The following is a 15648-nucleotide window of genomic DNA, read 5'->3' on the forward strand; positions in this document are numbered from 1 at the left end:
ACCTGGGAGGGAAAAGGGAAGCTAGAGGTTTGGGGAGAGATGGAGAAACTGACAGAGATGAGGGGGATGGAGAGGGCTGGAGAGCTGGCTCAGTGATGAGAGGCTGCTGCCTGTGCAGAGGACCCAGGTTCAGTTCCCAGTACCTACGTGGTGGCTCATCATCACCTCTAACTCCAGTTCCAGGGGATCCAATGTCCAGTTCTGACCTCCAGTGTCACCATGGCACAGATGTGGCACCAAACATAGACAGGCAAAACACTCATACACATGAAAAAAAATAATAATTTAAAACAAAGACTCCGCACTTGACCCCTGCACTCAGGAGGCAGAGGGCTATATGAAGCCCAACCTGGTCTATGTAGAGTTCCAGGGCAGCCACGGATGCACAGTGAGACCCTCTCTCACAAAAGAAAAAAGAAGAGGGAATCCAAATTCAAGAGCTGGAAATACAGTGCAACTCTCGGCCCCAAGTGGGCGAGCCACACTCCCAAGAGAAGGGCTGCTGTCTTAGGAGTCGGAGCAGAGGGCATGTGAACCCCACCATGTGCCTAACTGTGGCTGTTCACTGTGGCAGTCATTCTCTGTGGCAGTCATTCTCTGTGGCAGTCATTCTCCGTGGCCGTCATTCTCTGTGGCAGTCATTCTCCATGGCAGTCATTCTCCATGGCAGTCATTCTCCGTGGCCGTCATTCTCTGTGGCAGTCGTTCTCCTCTGTGGCAGTCATTCTCCGTGGCAGTCATTCTCTGTGGCAGTCATTCTCTGTGGCAGTCATTCTCCTCTGTGGCAGTCATTCTCTGTGGCAGTCATTCTCCATGGCAGTCATTCTCTGTGGCAGTCATTCTCCTCTGTGGCAGTCATTCTCCATGGCAGTCATTCTCCTCTGTGGCAGTCATTCTCCGTGGCCGTCATTCTCCGTGGCCGTCATTCTCCGTGGCAGTCATTCTCCGTGGCCATCATTCTCTGTGGCAGTCATTCTCCATGGCAGTCATTCTCCGTGGCCATCATTCTCTGTGGCAGTCATTCTCCTCTGTGGCAGTCATTCTCCTCTGTGGCAGTCATTCTCTGTGGCCATCATTCTCTGTGGCCGTCATTCTCCGTGGCAGTCATTCTCTGTGGCAGTCATTCTCCGTGGCAGTCATTCTCCGTGGCAGTCGTTCTCCGTGGCAGTCGTTCTCCATGGCAGTCGTTCTCCTCTGTGGCAGTCATTCTCCGTGGCAGTCATTCTCCGTGGCAGTCATTCTCCGTGGCAGTCATTCTCCTCTGTGGCAGTCATTCTCCGTGGCAGTCATTCTCCCTGGCCGTCATTCTCCGTGGCCGTCATTCTCCGTGGCAGTCATTCTCCGTGGCCGTCATTCTCCGTGGCCGTCATTCTCCGTGGCCGTCATTCTCCGTGGCCGTCATTCTCCGTGGCAGTCATTCTCCTCTGTGGCAGTCATTCTCCTCTGTGGCAGTCATTCTCCTCTGTGGCAGTCAGTTGTTTGGTACCTAACCTCTGTTTGCAGCTCAAGCCAGCCCCAGTGGGCACTCCGTTACTGTTTTTTGTATCTAAGGAGTTCACCGTCTCCTGGAGGTGGAGTGGGAGTCACGGTTGGCACTGGTTCTTCATCTTTGTGAACACCAGGTCAGTGGTGGAGTCTACATCTCTAACAGAGAGGGTCTGACAGGTAGATACACACTCAGTACAAATTAGGAAAGGGGCAGGCTGTTCTGGGAAGTGAGTCCCACTTGCTCCCTTCCCAGAGATAACCACCATTCTAGTCTCTAGAAGATGACAGGCACATGTATGGCCTTACGTCACAGCCATGTGGCACATGTCCGGTCTTACGTCACAGAGAGCCATGTGGTCTTACGTCACAGCCATGTGGCACGATGACTTCTTTTTTTTTAAACTTAATTATACAGTTGGGCCGGGCGGAGGTGGCGCACGCCTTTAATGCCAGCACTCGGGAGGCAGAGGCAGGCGGATCTCTGTGAGTTCGAGGCCAGCCTGGGCTACAAAGTGAGTTCCAGGAGAGGCGCAAAGCTACACAGAGAAACCCTGTCTCGGAAAACCTAAAAAAAAAAAAAAAATACAGTTGGAGCTCTTCCCACTTCCACTGGCATGGCACTTCCCCATTATTTGTGAAAAGATGGAGTGCTCACTGTCCAGATCCACAACACTTTTGAAACGCAGAGTCTTTGCGGCCTCACCTGTCTTTATAGACTTCATTTGGCACCATATGCGCACTTCTCTGGAGAGGAAGTTCTTAGACGTGAAATGACTCTGTCGAGGGGCACAGACTTAGAATCCTGACAGTCCTTTCTTTCCCCTTGGCAAAGCAAGGGAGAATCTGTTCACCCGAGGGACTCAAGAATCAGGCATGGAAGCCCTGCCCAGCATGGTCTCTAAGCTGGGCCTGGCATCTGCCCTGAGAATTCCAGAGGCGTCCCAGCCAGAACCCCACCCACCAGGTTTCCTCCTAGCCTCTCCCTTTCCTCAGAGTGGGCCACAGTGTAGCAGACGTGCTCTTATTCTTCAGCTCCGACAAGGCTCGGCTCTGCAGACTTGCTGAGCGGCCCCAGCCATGCAGGCTCCAGGGCTCCCAGGTGCTGGCTGCAAGACTTTCTGTCCGATCAGAGGTCAGGGGCTTTCTCCAAGGTCAAGGCTAGTTGAGCAGGGATTTTCTGCATCAGTCTAGACTTGCCTTGTGTCAGGGACTGGAGTGCAGGCCATAGCAGGGTGAGAGTCACATGAATAAAACAGGGAGCCAGCCTAGAAGAGAACAAGGAAAGTGGAGATGGTTAGCCCTGGCGAGATACTGGGTTGTTTTTCAAGAACAATAGTTTTACGACGTCTTACCGCAGTTAAAACTGCATCTTTGATAAACCTCTCTAATCTATGTGCATCTGCCCCCTGTGACTGCCAGGGAGGCTGGGCAGGGCTGACCACGTTCTCCCACTTCTGACCAGGGCCAGAGCTGGGAGGCTCCATGTCTACAGATGGCAACCCTGCCAGCGACCCACCCAGTTACAAAGCACTGCCGTACAGTAGACAGCGATCATTTATTCAGTCAGCAATCTTCACTGAGCGTCTGCTAGCACCAGGTGTGGTCATAGGTGTTGAGTCTAGGACTGTGGGTAGAAGCCTGACAAGTCATGTGTCATGAAATTATACCTTGGACGCAAACAGGATTAAATATTTACATTATATATCTTGGTGGAATATGGAAGGTGGTAATAATTGCTGGAGAGGACGGAAAAACAGAGAAGGGGGATGGAAGAGAGGGGAGAGTGGAAACGCTTTACTAAGGGGGCCCCGGGGGACCTCACTGAGAAGGCGCAGTTGAAGAGAGACCTTTGAGGAGAAAGGAAGGGAACTGTGCAGTATTCGGAGAGAAAAGTATTCTAAGAGAGCAGTGAGTGCAAAGGCCCTGAGGTAGGTCCTCTGCCTCCCTGCGTGCTTTCTCTTGGATGGGATCAGGTGACTTGCAGGTGGCACATGCTGTCCAGCTCTTTAGGAATACTGTGATGAGCTTTCACTGTCTACTAGTCTTTCATCCTCTTTCATCTGCATTACTTGTAGGTATTTCAAAAGCAATTGTCACTGGGCTTATGCTTTGGGGGCAGGTTACTACTGTGGAGGAAGGGCTTGCTGTCTGTGTATTTAAACCCTCAGAGTCCATTTTCATCTTGTAGTGATTACTGACCCTACAGGTTTACTGAGAGGGTTTTCATTGCCAGGACAGGTTTATTTATTATCACTTGAGGGGCCATGTGCCCTTTCCAGACCAGTTCTAAGTCCTATGAAACGGCCATACTTGTCACCTGTGATATTAGCCTCCTTATAGCCCCTGGCAGACCTCTGAGCTAGAAGAGTCAAATCCGAAACTTTGCTTTTGGTAGGAAGTACTCCTCAGATGTCCACATTTGAAAACCCGGGGAGACTAGAGACATTTGCACCTGGAGTGTCTGAAATTTGAGCAGTGGATGTGAATCACGTGACAAGAGCTGGCAGAATGTCACCCTTTTGCTAGCTGGCTGGCTGGCCACCCCTGCTCACCCTCGCACTCATCTGCGGGCTCACGGATGCTTGCAGGCGATCACACAGCACTGAGCCACCCTGGGGAGACATGGAAGAGCATGTTGCAGAGTGTATCCCGTTTTGTAGCTGTGGACAAATGATAAGGATAACAGGAAAAGGACGGTGTGCATCTAAAGACAGTAAAATGTTGGGCTCCTTTTTATCTTTGGTAGGTTCTTCGTCATTTTCACAAGTTCTAACCAAGTTAGAGGGTGGGATCTCTTCCAAGGGATGCACGCGTACAACAGCCTGGGAGGGGAGGCTAAGGGCAGCTGGAAGCATCCCGTGTGCCAGGAAGAGTACAAGGATTGCAGCAGCAAGGGAGTGAGAGATGGGTTTTGCTCCTCAGCTTAAATGATTCTCCTGCCTCAGCCTCCTTAATTATTGCAATTATAGGCATGTGCTAATGTGCCTGGCTTTCTGTAGACAGTTAAGCCCACTGGATAGGCACCAAAGCTCCAGCTCAGTAGCCGATGTCTGCCTGCTCTGTGAAAAGCCCTGGGTTCCACCTACAAGCAAACTGCTGGCCTGCTCTGTGAAAGGGGAACACGGCAGTGCATGCTCTTCTTTTACTGCAGTGGGCGGGGTGTCAGGGACTGCAAATTCCTAGTCTCTGAAAGCTGTCTTAGAACAATCATGTATGTCCTGGGCGACTTTCGGCACGGTAGGCTCTCAGTACACCGTGGTGGTTGAAAGGCTACAAGGATCCCAAGTCGGAATTTAAAACTCTGCGTACAGCCTTGTTCTCTCTAGCATTTGAAGTGTGCTGTGTACAAAGGGCCTCTGCAGAATCAACCACTGGGATTTCCCGCACATACTTGCTCTCTTACAACACTTGCTCTGTGGCCTCCTGTGAACCCCCAGGGTCCCTACAGCACCCCATTTCCCAGGCTTTCCTCCATTTGCCCTGCAGCTGGGCATCACAGCAACTAGCTAATGATTCGACAGACAAGAGAAGCGTCTCCCCCTCCCCATTGTGCTAAGTCGATTTTGAGAGATAAAAGCAATATTGCTTGGATCCTGGGCTCTGCTCTGGGGGCCAAGGGGGGAGCTTGACAAGCCTTTAGTCATGGCTACCTTCGTTACAGGCACGGTGCCCAGAGGTAAATACATCCTCCAAATGACCCAAGTTGTTAAGTGGAAAATGTCACTATGACCTGTTTCAATGTGTTTAAGCTTGTGCTTTCTTTTTCTAAGAAACTTTTATTTAGTGTTATTAAGTTTAGTTTTTAAGTTTATTTAGTGTTATGAAGCAATAGCCAAGTGGGATAAAAAAATATACAAAATTTAAGTTCAAAAGGTCAAACTCTTCATCACACTCCTCTCTTCCCTTAGCCTGTGTGTGTGTACATCACACACATGCACACATAGCCACATGCATCTAGTCCTCTGTGCTTCTCGTACACGCAGTATCAGTCTCATACACACAGTGTCCTGTTTCTCACTTTTTAAAAAAACAATCAACAGTGTGTCCTGGAGATTGTTCCACATCAGTTCCTGGGATTTTTTTTTCATCATGCATTCCAAACACACAAAGCAGCCACTTTCTGATCATTTCTCTCTCCTCAGTTTGTAGCAGTTGATGTTCACCCATGGTTTCCCCTTGCTGGTAAGCAGTTCCTGCCACACAACGACATCTGGTCATGTTTCTTCAATTGCCTTCCAGATCAAATATCTTCGTAAACATTAGTGCCTTTGCCCGGAATGGAGAAGTAAACAACTTTCTGTGATCGGGCCCTGCAGACACAGTGGTGTCACACCACTGTTAATTTAAACCACATCCTGAACCAGGTCCTTTAAGGTCATAAAATGGGGACTCCAAGCACTGATCTATCTTCTGAGACTGTGGCATGTTTTCTCTTGTTCCAGAAACTAGAATGAACCGAAGCATTCCTGTGGAGGTTGACGAATCAGAACCGTTCCCAAGTCAATTACTGAAACCAATTCCAGAATATTCCCTGGAAGAGGAATTGGAACCACCTGCTCCAAATACAAGGAACATGGCACCCAGCAGCTTGTCTGCACTCCAAGCCCCTCACCCTGCTTCAGGGGACCTTTGTCAGGCTCACCCTCCCCTGAAACTTGCAAATCACCAGCCTGTGTCACAACAGGTCACCTGCCTGCGCACTAAAGTCCTGGAGGAGAGTGAAGCCAGTTTCTTGAGAAGGCACCCCGATTCTGGCAAAGGGCTTTGCTCCTGCTCGTCCGAAGCCAGCGAGCCTGAGTCTGAGTCTGTGCTGGGAGCCCTCCCTCCAGGGTACCGGTTTTCACTTATGGAAAAACGCCATAGACGGCTGGGATCTCAGCTTTCAGCAGCTTCTCCCGACACTGGCCACGACTCAGACAAATCGGACCCAAGTTTACCTAATGCTCTGGCAGACTCCTCCAGTGGTGGCCAAGAGACGATACCTCGGCCCCGGCCCCCCAGGAACAGAGCAGCCGCAGATGTGCCCACAATAGACACCGGATATGATTCCCAGCCCCAAGACGTCCTGGGCATCAGGCAGCTGGAGAGGCCGCTGCCCCTCACCTCCACATGTTACCTGCAGGACCTTCCTGGGCCTCTGAGGTCCAGGGAGTTCCCTCAGTTTGAACTTCAGAGGCATCCAGCACATGCGCAGAGGCTGCCTCTCAATCCTTCCCCACAGGCTCCATGGAACTATCAATATCAGTGCCCTGGAGGGCCCTATCACCAGGCGCCATGTAAGTGATCTTTATCCTTCTGGGCTTCTGGACGTTCCGGGCTAGGGACTGAAGAAACGGGGCCTCACAGCACTGCCAGTGTCCCCAGACTAGCAGTAAGGGAGAGTGTTCTCAGGGGCAGGGTGTGTGAACATGCAGTTCGTTTGCCAGGGGGCCTTACTAGGAAGCATTTTCTTGGCCCAGGCCCCCTCTCACCTAAATCTCCCTGTAGGAAACTTTCAGGACCAAGTGGATCCCTCTGTTGAGCCATTGAAACCTGCCTCGAGGCAGAGAGAAGATGCTGATTGATTTCTAGAAAATTCGTTTGTCCTAGTCCTTGGGGCTTCTCTCTGGGTCCTTCCTTTCCCTGGTCTTTTCCCATCAGGGTTGGCAGAGCATGTGGGCGGGACCGGGTGCCAGTTGAGTGCCAACCACAGCACAGGTGTGGTGGATTGCTTAAGTCTGAGTCACTGAGAACTTAACTTTGGTAAGCAGATGTTGTGTTTAGTTCTCAGAAGTCTCCAGGTTAGTTTTAAAAGCTGTTGAAATTCTACTTATCTGCCTGTAGAGATACTTTTTCTGATAACAGCAGTATGTGGGTAGATATTTCCTTTACCCAAATAGAATTCCCTATCAGGATTGTGATACATTTACCTCCAGTGGGTTTGTTTTTATAGATATATTTGCATGCATATCTAATATAAAATCCTTTCCAATGACACTGAGTGTACTTTTTCCAGCAATGTTCTAAAATGTTGAATTGGGCTAGCGAGATGGCTCAGTGATTAAGGGGACTTGCGGCCAAGCCTGAAACCTGAGTTCCATCCCTGGGACCCACATGATGGATGGAGAGACATCTTGCAAACTGTCCTCTGGCTTCCACATGTGCACTGTGGCACCCAAGAGAGCGGGCACACACACCACTCACACACACAAATGTAAAAACTAGATAAAATGTTTAAATGCTGAATTGTATTTCATTAGATATATTGCTAAGTTATCATTAACTTGTCCTCTGTTGTCAGACATTTAAAGTTTTTCCAGTTTTCTGGTCTAATAATCAATACTATGACAAACATTTTTATCTGCATTTCTGATTAACCCCTTAGATAAAGATGCAGAAGTGTGAACACTTAGTCAAAGGCCTTGCAAGTCCCAAGCAGACAGGAGATTGCTTCATCACGATAGCAAAACAGCATTGACTCTGATAATGAGAGTCCAGGAAGATCTTCCCACTGGAAAGTTTTTTTCCTGTTGAAGCCTTTGGAGGTAAGCATTGCCCCCTTGGGCAGCCTCCTTTAAGGCAGACATGACCAAATGGGGACACTTCATCTCTCATGCCTAAGAGCTAGCTTTCTGTCACCGGTTCACCTTCCCCTTGCTCTCTGTATTATTTTTTTCTGTTGAAGGGGGTTGGAAGGGACTCTTTGATCTTAAGAATGCGGAGAGATGAAGAAAGACAGACAGAAGAGAACCTGGGCTGGTCATGGGAGTGCTTCACATACAAAATACAAAGAGCTGAAATGCGCATGAGACCTGTGCCACAAACAAGGCTGGAGAAATGGGTCGGTGGTTCAAAGCATTTGCTGCTTAGAGAGGACTTGAGTTCAGTTCTCAGCTCACAACTGCCTGTAACTCAGCCCCAGGGCAATCCAATACCCTGATCTCCAAGGACACCTGCATTCACATATATGTGTATACAGTGTACACACAAACACACACACACACACACACACACACACACACACACACACACACACACTAATTAAAAAAGAAAGAAACAATACATTTTATGTAATGATGGATGCCAAAATAAAAACCCTGCACAGGCTCAGTGTTAGTGGGTATAGGACAACGAACAGTTCAGACACTTTTGGTAAGAACAGGAATTGGTGCAATTCTGGAAGGCAGTTTCATTATTTATCACAAGTTTTTGAGTCCTCTCTTTTGGACATCAGTCTTACTTTCAGTAGTATATCCTATAGAAACACCAAACAAATAAAAATATACACAGACACATGTTTATTAAAACACTGTGCTCTGGAGAGATGGCTCAGCAGTTAAGAGCGTGTGCTGTTCTTGCAGGACCTGAGTTCAATTCCCAGTACCCATGTCAGGCAGCTCACAATGGCCTACGGCTGCAGCTGCAGGGGGATCTGATGCCTCTGGCTTCTGGGGGCACCTGCCCTCAAATGCATAAACACACATGCTGACACACGTGTTATTTTTAAAAAACTATTAAAAAGAAAAAAATCTCAAATCCTAAAACCAAACACTGTTAGTGGCCACAGAGATGGCTCCCAGATTAAGAGTACTTGCTGCTCTATCCAGAACAACAGAGTGTCGATCCCAGCGCCCACATCACAAGCTCCAAGAGATCCGATGCTCTTTTTCTGGCCTCTGTGTATGCATGCACATGCACGCACACACAAATAAACAACGTATTTAAGCAAAACATTGTATGAAAGTAAAAAAACCAACTGTCTATGACTAAAGGGCCAGAGCAGTAGAGCTGACCCCTGATTCAAGAGTGTAACTTCAGGATGAAATGATGGATTGGACAGAGACCGGAGGGAGCCACAGTGCATGGTCAGCTCCAGATCTGGGGGGAAACAGCACATCAGTCGCAGGGTGCTCTGCGGCAAAGGTAATGATGCTGAGGGCGTTAGGTACAGTAAATACACTTCAACCTGCCATCTCAGTTTATAATGAGTGTATTGAGACACAGATTAACATAGGCTGAAGAGCACCTGCATGCTATGATTTATTTATTCAAGTGGTCTACTTGTTCCCCGTTGTATAGCATAAACAGTGTACATATTCTGACATAAAAAGGATTAAGGCAGAAAGCAAGATACAGAGTTGATCCCATACATGTTTATTCAAAAGGAAACAACATATGTTTATATACACCTTTAAAAGTCCTGAAGGATTGCACCAGTTATTAACAGGAGAGAGAGTAAGGGTTAAGAGGGAACAGGGGTATTTTCCCTTGTAATCTTATATAGTTTTGCTAACTTTAAATAGCAAACCATTCCTATAATTAAAAGATAAATAAAAATCGAAAGGAAGAAAAAAGAATGCATAAAACCTGAGCATGCCTTAGTTCATGCTGCATATCCTTGACCCCCTTTCCTGGGAGCCCTAACCACAGGGAAGGTATCGGGGTGGCCGAGTGCTTAAGGTTCTCTGCAGGACACTGCAGCCCTGGAATATTAATGATGGTCCTAGGAGAAAGGCTCCTGGGAGGGTGCTCCGAGGACTAGATGAGATGATATTGAAGGCTCTAGGAAAAGTGACTGACTGCTAGCAGGTTCTCAGCACTGGCTGCTCTTAGTTTTCCTGTGGTCTGGACATGGATCCCACCGCCCAGCACTGTAGAAGACACCTTCACTTTCAGATCCCTCTTGCTGGCATGGATTTTAGACATTCAGGACAGATATACAAATTCGCAGTTGCATGTCAGGGTTATAACTGCACTTAATTGCCAACAAAACCACTTCAAAAGAGCTGTTCACCTGAGGGAGGCTGTGCACTGGAAACCATGGCTACGTGGCTCGACTCAGCTTTAGAAGAGCATTACTTCCTTGCCTGTTAATGAATAGATAAATAAATAATGATCACCATGCAAATGGTGTGTCTTTGCATTTTGCAAGTTAAAGCAAAAGTAACGTTACTGGTCACCTTTTTCATGTAAAAAAAAAAAAAAAAAAGTCCAAAGCAAATGAAAACAAGAGCTGAAACAACCTACAGTTTTCTTCAGTACAGCTCCGGAAGTTGGCCTCTGTTGTCTTAAGAACCCTTCCGCTGAAGGTCACCAGATGAAGCTTGTGTAAGCAAGCCAATCAAGCCCACAACACAAATCTCTTTGGGCCAAAGACGGACTGAGATCTAATGAGCCCTTATGCTTTATACAGTTTTTGTTTTCTTTATTAAGGAGACAGAATACGGCATGTGGGCACATGCTCCCATGGACCAAAGCGGGCTGGGGGGAAAGAGGGTGCATGTGACTGTTTGTATGCTAGAATGCATGCACAGTTAAAGCAAGGAAAAATAAACCAGATGGAAGCAATGATAAAGGAAGGAGTTGCCTTGCAGGAGTCCCAGCTGCTTACAGCTGTGCGAGTTCTTCTAACAGTTTATGTTGGCCATTTTGTTTCCTGGCTAAACTGATTGCATTTTATCATGATGTTTTTTGACAACTTGAAAATCCAATTTTATTTTCTCCCTCATAAGCTCTTTTACTACCATTCTTAATAAGGAAGAAAAATGTTGACTGTTTTCCCTGATACATGGAAAACCTCATTTCAGGCTTGGTTTACAATTCCAAGTGGTAAGAGCCCAGTGACATGAAAACTGTCTGTACTGAGGCCAAGTGGCTCACAAGGCTGACAAACAGCACTCGGTGCTGGGTGCTCATTTAAGATTGTGCAAGCTTTTCATTTTTGCTGTTTTCATGTTGTGCTCAACGCTGCCTCGGAACCGAGGAGTTACTATGCTAGCAAGTCATTTGTCTATCACATCACCCACCTTCCATCTCCTACAGAATAAACTCCCTTGATGGAATTTTAGGCATAGGAGAGAAGTCTGTGGGAAGCTATTTTTTGAGCAGCGATTCTCAAGTAGGTGGCTGCTGATTTGTATGCCTTCCCTTCTCACACACTGACTAGTGTGGGTTTGTGTTGAAAAACAGACACCTACAGACACACAGATTTCTCCCTGTCTCTATTTATCTTGAGCTGCATAAGGGAACTGTACCACATTTATCTTGGTTCACTATGTGCCTGGGAGTAGAGGGTCTATAAATATTTGTTGAATGAGTAAAAAGAAGAGTCTACCTTCTGGGGAAGGGAGAGACCTCTCATGATTGGTCGAGATTTTTGTGACATCAAGTCTTCGAAAGGCCATCTTTAATTGTGTGGTGGGTAAGGAAAGAAGGGAGGACCGTGAACTTGTAAATAGAACTTGCCCGTTCATTTATCAATTTACTAAGTAAAATTTGCCATGTTATCTGCTAGATAGCACTGCATAGATAGTACCAGACACAGGTGAGCAGACAGAAAGGAAGTAGAAATATGCACACACCGTGACAAAGGCATATATGCCATAAAGGAACTAGCCAGGGGCTGGAACGGCTGTTCATAGGCAGGCAGCCAGAGTGGGTCTCACTGAATGGACAGTTGAGCTGAAAACTAAAGAATGAGAATGCCAGAGAGGCAAGGAGACTGATGTTGCTAAGGTGCCGAGAACAAGGCCGTGGGCCAGAGGAGGTGGGGCAGGGAGAGTGATATGCCAGAGAAGACAGGATGCAAGGCCTGGATTCCATTCTGAGTCAGACTATTCCTTCCGGGAAACAGAAAATCTAACTCTGTCATCCTGAGTAAAGCGCCTAGACCAGTCCTCAGCATGGAGCTAGCAAGGCCTGGTCATGCTAGGGGAAGAGAATGATTACAAGTTGAGCAATGAGGTCTGGCAGTAAGGCTCAGTGGGTAAGGGTGCCAGCCACTAAGCCTGACACCTGTTTGACCCCGGGGACCCACACGGCGGAAAGAGAGGACCAGTTCTCACACATTGTCCTCTGACCTCCAGGCACGCGTGTGTGTATGTACTTGTGCAAATCGACACAATCAAAGCTGGTTATTTACCTAATAAACTTACTTTCTAATTTGACTTTTCTATACAACTAGCCAAATTTCCCAGCAAAAACGGCCCAGGTTCCACATACAGAAGGAAAGGCTTACTTTGGTTGACCTTGTGGTATTCAGTCCTTGTTTTGAACATTAGATTGTTGGGACTCGAACTTAAAAACCAACGAGGTGGATCATTTTCATCTGCTCATATCCACTGGTGCAACTTTTTACCACAGGTGGCCGTTTCAGAACTGAGAGTTACAGCTAGTCAAATGCTCAGCCCATGTGCTTGGTGATTTTAATGATACGATTTGTTGCTATGAGACAAAAACATGTTGTGCAGGGAAATAATCTGCTCGCAATCATCTGACCTTGATTCAAAGGCTTTTGATTAACAGCACTAACATCCGCCTTCTGGAAGAGGAGCACACCCTATGATTAGAGCTTGCTAGTCCTTTTAAAGCAAATAAAATGTTATTAGCCATTCATTAATGGAGATGGGGAGCAAAAAATGGCTCTAAACAGTGAAAACTTCACTTGAGTTTACTTCCAGCATCTCCCTTGAAAAAGCTTTCAAGGCCCTGGCAGTTTCTCCTCTTTGACCTTGCCTCTCATTTCTGGAGGGCAAAACTGATTAAAAAAAAAAAAGAAGAAGAAGAAGACGAAGAACAGCAGACAAGAAGGAGGTAGTTTAGCAAACCGAGACTTAAGCAAGCAGGCTCTGCAGTCCAAAATGGTTCCTCTTCCATGTGTAAGTTGGCTTTGTGACTAACTATTCCATCCTCATTTATTGAGGGCTGCCTCTGAGAGTTACAGCTAGTCAAATGCGCAGCCCACTGTGCTTGGTGAGTGGTGGCAAAGCCCCCCTGCACCCTGTTCTTATAAACCCTTCCTATGATGAGGGGATGAAAACGGGGAAGGGAGAAGGCAGCTCAGCGAGGGTGGGCCTCGCTCAGCAGGCCAGAAGAGCCACGTAGTAGTTGATCTGTGACGATCTAAGGCAAAATCTTTCTGCATCCAGAAGATGTAAGCTCAGATCCCGGAGGTGGGGACCAGCTTAGGGTATTCAAGATGAAGGTGGGCCATGATAAGCCTGCGACAGTGTTGTGGGAGATGAGATCAACCACAGGGACCTGGCCACGCAGGCTGAATGTTAGTGCAGTAGATGCTGGAGGATTACAGGTATAGCTGCTTCTAAACCCATGCAAAGCTAATCTAAAGGTGGGCTGGGCTGGTGACCTGCCTGGTGACGGGATGGCAGGACCACTTTTTGTCCCTTTTTAGCCTGAGCAGCAGTAGTGACCTGCCTGGTTGCCCTGCAATTCCCATGGGCGATCTAGACGTCCTGGGATCTACCTGGCCCGTTCTAAGAAGGCTGCCAAAGCAAAGCCTTAGTGGTGGACCTTGTTCTAGACCATAGACGTCTCCATGGTCTTGTCTCCCCATTCTTAGAGCTCCCCTCCAAGTCCTGGTTTCCTTTGTCAGCCCCATGTGGGGACAGGCCCAGGCAAATCCCGTTCATCTCCTTGTCTCCTCCTTTCCTCAAACCTTCTATTTGCAATGGTCAGGGCTGAACGCTAGCAGGACAAGGGTCATGTGTAGACAGCCTGCGCTGGAGGTGCGCGGTCACTTTTTCAAGAGGAAGAATGAGAGGAAGGATACAGCTGATAGGAGGGTCAAGGCAAACAGTGAACGGCCCCGGGGAGTTCGCCCAGGCATGCGAGACTAGCCTGAGTCAATGGCCAGGGTCATCAGCCAGGGTTCCGAGTCCAGCAGTGAGACCTGGAGGTAGCCACACTAGTAAACACACAGATTAGTTGTTTGCTCTTCTGTGCTGACGTTGTCATTCCCCTGAATGATTCCTTAAACGTGGTCCAGGCTTCTGACGGCATACCAAACTCAGGCCAGTGCCATGCTCCCCGTCCTGGTACCTCAACTGGGCGAGGCGGTCAAGAGCAGCGACCTGACCATGCAGCGGGACTCCTTACTGCAATAGAATGTTATGTCACTTTCTTGCTTCTTTACTGTTTTATTTCTCTGGGTCTCCCTCACATATATTACCCTGGCAGAGCAACAGAACTATGACTTCTATAAATTGGGCAAGGATTTAAAACCAATGATAATTTTTTTAAATAAAAATGCTTCTGCCCTAACTGATTGTGTTTCCTGGCTCATCATGCTTCTGACCTGAGTAGAGGTGACAGCCTGGGTTCTGAGGGGACTCTTGGCTCCTCTTTGAGAGCTTAATACTTGGTCATCTCCAGTCCCCATGCACCTCTCAGGTTTCCCAACTGTAACCCTTTAGGCTGTGTAACACCTTCATAGCCCTTCTCTCTCACCCCTGCTGGGTCCTTGTATCCCTCCTCTACAGCTCTCTTCTAAAATTTTTACTTATGAGTATGTGTCTGTGTGAATCTATACCACAAGTATTCTAAAGGCCACAGGAGGGTGCTGGATCCTCTGGAGCTGGAGTTCCAGGTCACTGTTAGCTGCCTGACCTGGGTGCTGGGAACCAAACTCAAGTCCTCTAGAAGAACAGCAAGTACTCTTAACTGCTGAGCCATGTCTCCTGGCCCAGTATTTTTTCTTTAATTCTTTTACCTCGTCAGCTGAGCTGGCCTTCTCTTGGGACTCCGTTACTCTGGGGTTTCCTAGGACCAACTTTCTCCCAAGTTACACGTTCACATCAGTCCCTGCCAACCTGGCTTTGCTCTAATCCCTGCTCTTTTAAAAAATAGCTAATTTTTTATGTTTATGTGTTTGTGTGTATGTTTGTGTGTGTGTGTGTGTGTGTGTGTGTGTGTGTGTGTGTGTGTGTACATGCATATGCATGTAGAGGCTAGAGGTACATGCCAGATGTCCTTCTTTTTTTTTTTCTTTTTTTTTATTTCGCAATACAATTCAGTTCTACATATCAGTCACAGATTCCCTTGTTCTCCCCCCTCCCACCCCCCTCACCTTCCCCCCAGCCCGCCCCCCATTCCCATCTCCTCCAGGGCAAAGCCTTCCCTGCAGACTGAGATCAACCTGGTAGACTCAGTCCAGGTAGGTCTAGTCCCCTCCTCCCAGGCCGAGCCAAGCAACCCTGCATAGGCCCCAGGTTTCAAACAGCCAACTCATGCAATGAGCACAGGACCCGGTCCCACTGCCTGGATGCCTCCCAAACAGATCAGGCCAATCAACTGTCTCACCCACTCAGAGGGCCTGATCCAGTTGGTGACCCCTCAGCCATTGGTTCATAGTTCATGTGTTTCCATTCGTTTGGCTACAGATGT

At 47.8% G+C, this 15648-nt stretch overlaps 1 protein-coding gene across 1 annotated transcript in view; it reads left to right on the plus strand.

The window, feature by feature from the left end:
* Nucleotides 1-15648, plus strand: part of Traf3ip2 (TRAF3 interacting protein 2) — a 46465-nt gene that overhangs the window by 7389 nt on the left and 23428 nt on the right. Inside the window, exon 2 of the mRNA XM_052751433.1 lies at nt 5931-6764. Coding sequence (XP_052607393.1) covers nt 5939-6764 — 826 coding nt within the window. The 5' untranslated portion in view covers nt 5931-5938. The remainder of the gene's footprint in view (nt 1-5930; nt 6765-15648) is intronic.

The sequence above is a fragment of the Peromyscus californicus genome, unplaced genomic scaffold (genome assembly GCF_007827085.1).
Source record: "Peromyscus californicus insignis strain IS unplaced genomic scaffold, ASM782708v3 Scaffold_22__1_contigs__length_63687245, whole genome shotgun sequence".
NCBI classification, from domain to species: Eukaryota; Metazoa; Chordata; class Mammalia; order Rodentia; family Cricetidae; genus Peromyscus; species Peromyscus californicus.